The sequence below is a fragment of the Trypanosoma grayi genome, assembly GCF_000691245.1.
Source record: "Trypanosoma grayi strain ANR4 Tgr_448_V1, whole genome shotgun sequence".
Classification (NCBI taxonomy): domain Eukaryota; phylum Euglenozoa; class Kinetoplastea; order Trypanosomatida; family Trypanosomatidae; genus Trypanosoma; species Trypanosoma grayi.
The window spans coordinates 4,944-13,883 of record NW_008826067.1 but is presented as its reverse complement, the minus strand read 5'-3'; the positions used below and the strand labels follow the sequence as shown (position 1 = coordinate 13,883).

General features: G+C 56.9%; 5 protein-coding genes across 5 annotated transcripts; all 5 read right to left on the bottom strand.

Annotated features, from left to right (window-relative positions):
* Positions 1–66: 66 nt before the first annotated feature.
* Positions 67–480, bottom strand: DQ04_04481080 (hypothetical protein; the record flags this gene model as incomplete). The annotated part of the gene is made up of 1 exon (XM_009313604.1): positions 67–480. The coding sequence occupies one exon, from the start codon at positions 478–480 to the stop codon at positions 67–69; it is 414 nt and encodes a 137-aa protein (XP_009311879.1).
* Positions 481–869: 389 nt separating this feature from the next.
* DQ04_04481070 (putative nuclear cap binding protein) lies at positions 870–2,678 on the bottom strand (the record flags this gene model as incomplete). The annotated part of the gene is made up of 1 exon (XM_009313603.1): positions 870–2,678. One exon carries the CDS (start codon positions 2,676–2,678, stop codon positions 870–872), a length of 1,809 nt encoding a protein of 602 aa, XP_009311878.1.
* A 591-nt stretch (positions 2,679–3,269) lies between these two features.
* On the bottom strand, positions 3,270–4,070 carry DQ04_04481060 (hypothetical protein; the record flags this gene model as incomplete). Its single annotated transcript, XM_009313602.1, has 1 exon — positions 3,270–4,070. The coding sequence occupies one exon, from the start codon at positions 4,068–4,070 to the stop codon at positions 3,270–3,272; it is 801 nt and encodes a 266-aa protein (XP_009311877.1).
* Positions 4,071–4,531: 461 nt separating this feature from the next.
* DQ04_04481050 (hypothetical protein) lies at positions 4,532–6,217 on the bottom strand (the record flags this gene model as incomplete). The annotated part of the gene is made up of 1 exon (XM_009313601.1): positions 4,532–6,217. One exon carries the CDS (start codon positions 6,215–6,217, stop codon positions 4,532–4,534), a length of 1,686 nt encoding a protein of 561 aa, XP_009311876.1.
* A 241-nt stretch (positions 6,218–6,458) lies between these two features.
* On the bottom strand, positions 6,459–8,699 carry DQ04_04481040 (putative intergrin alpha chain protein; the record flags this gene model as incomplete). The annotated part of the gene is made up of 1 exon (XM_009313600.1): positions 6,459–8,699. One exon carries the CDS (start codon positions 8,697–8,699, stop codon positions 6,459–6,461), a length of 2,241 nt encoding a protein of 746 aa, XP_009311875.1.
* Positions 8,700–8,940: the final 241 nt, after the last annotated feature.

Genomic DNA, 8,940 nt, shown 5'->3' with positions numbered 1-8,940 from the left:
TATACTATTCTCTCCAGCAGCACACCCATGCACCAGTGAGAAAAACCTTGGGGCACACCACACCAACTAAGTAGACTTGGGGTCCCGCAGAACGTCGAACTCCCGTTTCGGGTGCAGTGGCTTCTCTAAATCACGCACGGGCGAACTCCAGCTGCGATCCTTTCCAAGCAGGGTCTCACCAAACATGATGCTAGCGTCGGGATTTACGCGAGCCTCATAGTGCATCTCCGATTCATAGCCAAAAATTGTGTGCATGAAACGATCGTGTCCTAAAGTGAAGTACATCGCTGTTGTTGTGAGGAAGCAGAGCCCGAAGACCCTCAGCGGGGACCACAGCACCGCGTGCTTGAGTAACCTGTTGCGGTCCGCGCGTGTGTCGTTGAAGCGCACCTGCATGATGCCACGCCAGCTGCGGGTGCGGTGGATGACGGGGTACTGGCCGGGGGGCCTGCCGATGGGGCGGCCCGTCACTGGGGGCATTCACACACGCACACACACACAAAGGTATCACCCCAAGTTTCTTTCTTCTCTCTGCTGCAGGAGGAATGTGGGCGAAGAAAAAGCAGAAAAGAGAAACAGAAACAATAGACAGCTAGCATAAGTTCCAAACACAGATAGGCATGCACATAAACACATATGTGTGTATCTATCGACAGGGCAGACGTAAGAATCGGGAAGTATGCTTTCTTCTTGTTTTGGTTGTGTTGTTTTTTTTTTCTTTGTTTTTATTTTGTTTTTGTTTTTTTCGTGTTTCTTGTCTTTGTTTTACACGTAGTCACACCCCCTTTCTTAATCACCTCGACAAATATGTGTTACGTCTTCCCCCCGCCAAGCGAGGTGAGGTGCGTGACGACAAGAGGTGTCGCTCTTCACTTCGACGACTTTTTTGCTTTCTTTTGTGGCTTGGCGGCCACTGGACGCTTCTTTGCGCTGCGCCGCCCGCCTGAAGCCGATGTTGTCGGTACACCCACATCATCCACGTCAAGGAAACGCTCCTCATCATCGTCATCATCGTCGTCATACACTGGTATAGAGCCAGACACCTTAAACTCCTCCGTTCGTGTCTTCGTTTTCGCCTTCTTGCTGTCAGCTCCGTCCTCTCTCGTGCGCTTGCTGCTGACGCTGGTGCTGCTGTTGCCGCCAGCGCTGCGCTTACGCTTCTCTTCCAATGAGGTCCCCTTGAAGTATGCTGCCTTGTCGGTCACACCGTATTGCTCCATGTAACCATCCTCGTCAATCTCCTCCTCATCATCAGGCGGCGCCAACTCTGACGCCAGCGGCGCGCTCGCCTCCTCGCCGCGGTCAACGCGGAGGATGTGGCCTTGCAGGCGTGAGCCGTGCAGGTGCTGCTGCGCGTGGGCCGCGTAGGCTGGCAGCGCAAAGACGATGCGTGCGATTCCAGTGGGGAGGCACGTGTCCTTGTTAGTGAGGATCTCGCAACTCTTGATCTTCCCGCTTACAGAGAAGTGGTTGCAAAGCTGCTCCTGTGTGATCTCCTCCCCAAGATTGCCGACGAACACCTCTGCCGGCCCCTTGTCAAGCAGGTTGTACTTCTCCGTCACACCCGTCACGTTACTCAGCTTCCCCTGTTTGGACGCCTTCACCACCTCCGTGCGCTTCCCCACCTGCCGTGTGGACGCCAGTGGCTCCACCCCTAACGGCAACACTGGAGCACCGTCATCATCATTATCATCATCGCCGTTGTTGTTGTTGTTGTTGCTGATCCCGTCACTATCGTCCTTGCCTGTCGCTGTGTTGCGGTGCGGCACCTTCGAGTACGGCAACGATCCCGGCGCGGCAGCGCGGGTGGCGGTGGTGCGGCGGCCCAACATGGCGAAGCCGTCAAGGAACTTCACCGCGGGCTCCACATCGCTCTCCGCGAGGAATGTAAGGAACGCCTTGCGGTTCTTCGATGTCATCTTGATAGACTCGAGGCGCTTCTCTAACTGCGGCGCCACGTCACGCAGAATCTCACGAATAATCTCCGGCTGCGCGACCTTCGCGAGGTCGGAGAGGAGCACCTGGCGGGCATAGCTGCTCTTGCCCGCGTCGCGCTCGCTGTCGACAGTTGGCTCCATGTCTTTCAGCTTCGGCACCTCCACGCGCAGCGTGCGGCCAAGAAACTTTCGGCCATTTAGCACACGCACCGCCACATCGACGCTGTGTGGAGAGTGGAACACCAGGAATCCAAACCCCTGCCCGTCCTTCTTGATGAGGCGCAGGGGCTTGCCTACCTTCCACGCGGTCGCGAACTGCATCAACTCCTCCTCGAGGCTTAATGAACCGGACGTTGTCTTGCTCTCGTACGGCAGGCCGTCGATGAACACCTTGTTGTTCAGCTTCTTGGGTAGCTCTGTGCCGCTCTCCGTCACCGTCGTCACAACATGGTGCTGGGGACGGGGCGTAGAGCGCTTATCGGATGTTCCGTCTGACGCCTTCTTGGCCGTTGCAGCCCCGTTCCTCTTGTCGTTGCCGTCATCGTCACTATCATCCAGCGACGTCGCAGTGAGTGTGTTTGGGCGGCCAGCAGCGCCGCGTCCACGGCTGTGGCCGCGCGTGAAACCTTCACGACCGCCGCGGCCACCACGGCCACTGCTGCTGCGTGCCAGTGCTGAGGGGCCAGAAGCACCGCCACGGCCACCGCGAAAGCCCACCACGCCACGACCGCGTGAGTTCATCCACCAACTGTGTCCTTCGCCTCGACTTCGCCCTCCTCTCTAGCGCACCAATGGGGTGAACGAAGGTAAAGGAGCAAAAAAATGGAATGTAAAGAAAGTGAAGAAACGTGGTGTAGATATATATTTATAGATTTATAGGTGTGGCCACGAGGGTTGAAACAGAAATAGGAAGACGGCACCCCGTACCCCATGAGTCTGACTCCTGCAACCGCTACTGTCACCCTTGTTTGTCGTTTTGCGCGTTCGGTGTGGCGCAACGCACACTCGCGCAGGCGGCCTCCATCCCTCATGCTGTTGGTGCAGGGGGAGCAGCAAATCTTGCCACCGAAGCCGAACAAAAACAAAAAAAACAACTTCTGCGCCGCGCCTCCATTGAAACTCGAAAGTCGCTCGCAGTATACATAAACTTCTTGATGCCGTGTCCGCTACTATTCCTACTATCATCATCACAACACACTCATCCGCATCGTCCCCTTCTCACCCCCACACCACACTCACACATTCCTTCATATACGAACCCCCGAAAATCCCCTTCCCTGTTTCTTTCCCAGCTTCTACTTCTAACAAAGCCGCCCCACCAGAGTCAGGTTGCTACCAGTTTCCGGCCTCGTGCCACGCGCGAAAATTGGACACGTCGAAGAGCAAAGGGTTCGTCATGTCCTGGTGTGCCCACGGCTCATCCCCGATCGTATTCATTGCAATCTTGGTGATGCGCTCCACTACGATACGAGAGATTCGTTTTTCGTGGCGCCCCGCCCCTGGAGCCTTTGCCAGAGCGTCTGCCAGTTTTTCCGCGATGCGCCAGAACATGGGGAAACTGATGAAGTGATCCTGCATCTGTTGGCGTACGAATGGAACTGCGAGAGCCGTCACGGCGGCCTCGTCGTGCGCCACCGTCATTGCATCCTTGTAGAACTCAGTGAACTCCGCCTTGAACTCGCTGGTGCAGGGTTTCGTGAGCGACGGAAAGTCCTTGAGCACGGCGCCCCACCACGCCGTGTCGAGCCCCACCTGCACGTCCGCCTCAAGTTCTTCTATCAACTCCCGCGTCTTCGCGCCGTCGCTTGGCTGGATCGGCTCCACCTTGTAGCGCGACACCCCGCGCAACGGCTGGTAATGCTCCTTCTCCAGCCGGCTGTACTGCTCAACGGAGAAGATGTTGCTACTGTCATATGCAATGCCCAAGTGGTTGCCCGTAACGCTAGCAGCAGCACTACTTGACTTGTTGATGGCATGGCGTGTGTTGTCGACGCGAGGAAGCATGTCTCCCTGCGCGTACGCCTGCGTGCGACCCGTGACGGAGGAGGCCCAGTACTCTACGTGGCGGCGCTGCACTAGCAGGGCCGCAGCCGCAGGTGTTGTCACTCGTGACCTGCTGCAGAAGGCTAGCATCAGCTTTCCTCTCTCTATTCCAGTATGTTTATATATATATATATATATATATGCGTATGCAGGTGTGTGTGTATGCGTGTGAGAGGGAGAGGGAGAGAGAGATAGAAATGCAATAACGAAAGCAAGGCAGAGTACGGCACGGTACCCTTAAAGTTAGTCACACACCCAAACCCATTTTTCTCAGTTTGGTTGTTGTTTTTTTTTTTGTTTGGGGGTTCTTTCTTGTATATGCCAACATCACTCCAACACAGAGAACGCGCGTGCAGAGTTGGAGAAAGAGCAAAAGGGGGCTCCATACAATACGTCGTTTATCTACATTCATCCCCTCCTCTTCCCTCATCCTCCTCCTCCTCTCGCCCGTGGGCGCTGCCACACGTACACACACCCACAGACAGACAGATATACACAACTACTCATTCGTCGTCTCTACTCGTCACGGCAAGCATCACCCGCTGAGAACGTCATCCCCGCTTCTTCTTGGGCTTTTCGAGGAGGGAATCAACCATCGCCTGTGCGGCAGCCTCAAGTTTGGTCACGCGCGCCTCCACATCGTCAAGCGAAAAGCACGTGTCGGCGGGGAGTTGGATGCACTGCAGTGGCACGGCTGTAGCAGAGGAGTTGCAACCCTTCGACCCGCCCCGCCGGTGCGACCCCGCCGACACGCTGGTGGACTTCCGCGGTGTTGACGTGCCAGTCACTTCAGGCAATGACGACAGTGGCATTTCGTCGCTCTCCGCGTGCCCCATCACCGTGTCGTTGCGCTCAATACGCTTGCCCAAGCGGAGTGTGAAGGCGTGGGCCACGCGCATGTACTCCACGCCGTCCAGCGCATTCCGCCTGTTGTCCTCCTCCGCTTGAAGCTCCTGTTGTTGTAAGCACTCAAGTAAGTCATTGCGCTGCCGCTGCAGCTCCCGCAGAGGCCGCATAAACTCCTCCTCGAATGCCTCATCAATGGCTACCTCGCAAGCATGCATCAGGTCCTGCCGCCCAAGCTCCATCATGTGCACATCATCCGGCAGGAACTCCGTGAGCGGCGGTATGCAGAAGGCCCACGCGTCCCATTGCTCCTGCACCTCCTCATGCATCTCTACCGGCTGCGGCTCCGAGAGTAGGCTGCGGAACAGCCGCCAATGCCGCACAACAGATGAGGACAAGTAGTCGAGTATCTGCGCCACCTCGTGCAGAGTAAAGTAAGGGCCGACAACTATCTCCGTCATCACTTTTTCCTCGTGAACTTCACGCCGCGTCTCGCTACACGTCGGAGCGTTCGCCAGCTGGTCCCGCAAGGCCTGTTGCTGTTTTTTGTTCTTCTCTTTCGCCAGCTTAGCCTCAATGGTGGCAACATACTGCAAGTCGGGCACCTCCACCGTCGTCATCTGCACCACCTGGCGTGTCTCGACGATCTTATTCGGCAGCCCGCACGCCTGCTCGATGAGCAGCTTCTCCAGCACCTTCGCGCAGCAGTCCTCCGCCGCCTCGTCTGTCGCGTTGGCAGGGAGGTCGGCGACGGTGTTCATGAGGTGCATCGCCGTCAGTAGTACGCAGCGCACCTGCACCGCAGAGAAGCCACGGTGAACGGTGAAGAATAGGAGGTCCTCGCACCACTCGCCCAGCGCCATGCGCCGCAGTTCCTCCTGCGCCGCCTCGCGGTACAACAGCGGGCTGGCTGGCGCGCCGTCTACCGACGACGCGGACGTTACAACATCACGTCCCAGCACGAGCGCCGCGGTGTCGGTGGCGTCGCCAACGCCGGGCGTTGGGAAGCCGAGGGCGCGCAGCAGGCCGATGCGCAGCAGGTACAAGGCAGACGGCGCACCACGGCACTCATCACCTGCCACCGGATGCTCCACCGGCCAGTACTCCTCGTAGCGGGTCTCACGCTGAATGCGTGAAAGCACACGTGTGCTCTCGCGGGACTGCGACAGAGGGAGGACTAAGAGAGGGCACTCCTGGTCCACTTTGCGGGCGTGTCGCAGCAATTCCTCCACCAGCGTCAAGGAAAAGAATGTCGCCTTATGAACAGGGGCCCGCAGAACAAAGGGGAGAACTTGTTGCGGCGGCGGCGGCGGCACTTGTAGTTCCTCTTCCTCCTCCTCATCCGGCTGCTGCAGCTGTTGTTGTTGTTGCACCTCGCCCTGTGGATCCATCTCGTCCCCAGCACCGAGCTTCCTACACAAGCGAAACGTAAAAAGAACGCAACAAAAAGAAAAAAAAACATAAAGATTCGAGATTCTGCTGCGAATAAAACTAGATGGCTTAGCAAAATCATAGAACGACAAAGTTGGGATGCTGCGTTCCTCACCTACCAGCCCCCTCACTATCACTCCTTGCAGTGCGACACCTCCCTTCCTCAGGGAGCGTTATTCGTCATCGTCGCGCTTCTCCACCCTAGCAACAGAAGACACGCTCTAGCTCCGCCATCAATGCCGCGGCATCACCGTGAGAACTCGCAGCCGCCAAGTTTTCTTTCGTTGTCGAGGTCATCTTCGGTATGTGTGGTAGAAAGTCCGAGACACTGTCGTAGAGGGCCACAAGTGACTTCTGCAGGTAAGCCGTCATGAGAGTGGCCTGTATGTGCTCCTTTGCCACTTGGTCCGCCCCATCCAGCAGCATTCTATGCTCCTTCGGCAAGAAGGTCATTTCGGTTTCTTGGCTGCCTTGCAGTTCTCGAAGTGCCTCGAGGAGATGAGTGTTGTTGGACGCCGTGTTGCAGGCCGCAATGCGTGGAACGATAAGCCGCAGATTGCACTGCACCGCATCAGCATGCACCGCCACACGGAAGCTCACCCCCAACGACCGCTCCGCAGCACAGTTGCTGATAAAACGTCTCGCTACCGTCAACGCTGGCAATGATTCGGTGAAAAACGTCGCGGTACCATCGCTGTATTCAATTTCAAGTGTGGAGTGCAAGAAGGCGTCCTCGTAGCGCAGTGTGGACAGCTTTGGCTGATACAACTCTGGTGTTCCCGGTAGCAGCATGAAGATCCAGCTGTGCATGTCCCTGGCGCTGAAGTCACCTCTCACCTCCAACATGGAGGACGACTGTGGCGTGTTGTCCTTCTTCTCGTTGTTACCAGCGACTCGGGCAAACAGCTGCAGTGGCCGCAGCTGCACGGCCTTCACCTGTGCGGTGCGCGGGGCCGGGGCCGCGAGTGCGGTGACCTTCAGCGTACCCCAGTGTCCCTCCTCCACCCAGAAGGCGACGGAGCAGCTGTACCTCCGCGCCTCGGCGAGCCGCACAACGGCGAGGGTCTTCGTGTGTGGATTGTGCATTGGGATGTCCTCCCGCACTGCAACCTCCGCCGAAAGCGCCTTGACAAAATGCAGCCGCACCTCGCTCTGCAACGCCACGCAGTCCATTGGCGTGTCCGTCTCTACCACGAGCTGCAGAGCTGGAGTGTTCTGCTGATGCAACAGCGTCACCTTTGTCGTGAAGGTGGAAGAAACAGCAAGCACAGGTTTTCCAACATGCGTCGCGCCGGTGGAATCCGCAAGCTCCTGTGTTTTGACAACTATTGCTTTCTTAAGATGCTCAATCTCTCGGCGAACTTCTGTGATTTGAGCATCCGTGGGGTTCTCGTTTTTGACGCCGTCCGCATCTGCAGCGCCGATCTTCATGGAGGAAGCGTTGTTTTCTTCTTCCTTCAGCGTAAAGGCGGTGATTCTACCGCTGAAGGCATGCACCAGCATGTCGGGACGGTTTGGGTGTGTGATGAGTCCACATGCGATACTGAGAACGCTTTCATCCGTTTTGCCCGACCAGATGCAGATGGGGTGGGAAGTAGTGGCACCCTCTTCACTGTGGATGCTGAACACCTGCAGCGACCCATCCTGTCTGCCCACCAGCAGCTCCTCTTTCCCATCCATATTGATGTCGTACGCCGCTAACGCCGTCACGGCCGCCTGGTGCCCGTCAGGGATGTAGCTAAATTCACGCATCAGCGTTGAGTCACTCCTCTTAAGATCGAGGCAGCCCAAGGATCCGGCGGTTGTGCCGTAATACACCTTGCAGGGCGCGTCACTCACGCAAAGTGCGGAGAGGGTCGCCTCACAGTGGATCTCCAACGCGGCTTGGTGGTTACACAGCACGCGGATTGTACGGTCATTGCAGCCAAGCGCACAACGGTAGTCATCGAAGCTGCGGTCCTCTCGCTTCTTGGTGGGGTTGGTCACAAAGGCCACCATAGCGTTGATGCGGTCTGGCGCCATGTAGAATCCCAACTCCTTCGCCTCTTGAAACCCAGTCACCATGAAGCTGCCGCTTGTAATAATAAACGGGGTGCACACAAAGACGGTGTGAATTACCTCCGTCACATTGGTGTCGAAGGTGAAAAAGAGCTTCCCTTTTCGCGAGTACGCCTCCAGCACACTGCCGCGCACAAAGAAAAGTTGATCCTCGTACAGTGTTGCGCAGCTCACAGGCTTTCCCTGCGGCGTTGTGTCAAACACCGGCACGCGCCCCATCGACTTGTCAATGGAAAATACGGACACGGCGCCGGTCTTGTCGCCGAGTCCAATGCGCTGCCTGCTCTTCTTGCCCAGCGGGTACACGACCATGCAGCGCGGCGATGTTGACGCCACCGACGTGACCTCGTGTCGTTTCAGTTGAATTTCGTGGCTTCTGTCCATTGCCTCGGTTCAATCCAGCACAGCTCGCATGCAACAAGGGCTTCAGTCTCCCCCTGTGTTTCGCCTGATTTTTCCCCCCTTTTCTTTGCCTCTTTTTCCTCTGCCCCTGCACCACGCAGCCTATCTTCTTCCCTTCTGTCATTTCGGGCAGTGAGAAGCGGAAAACACAAAGCGGCACTGTGATTGGAAAACACACAAGCACACACTGGACTCTTTTGACTAATGGCGGCCTCAGCGCCCC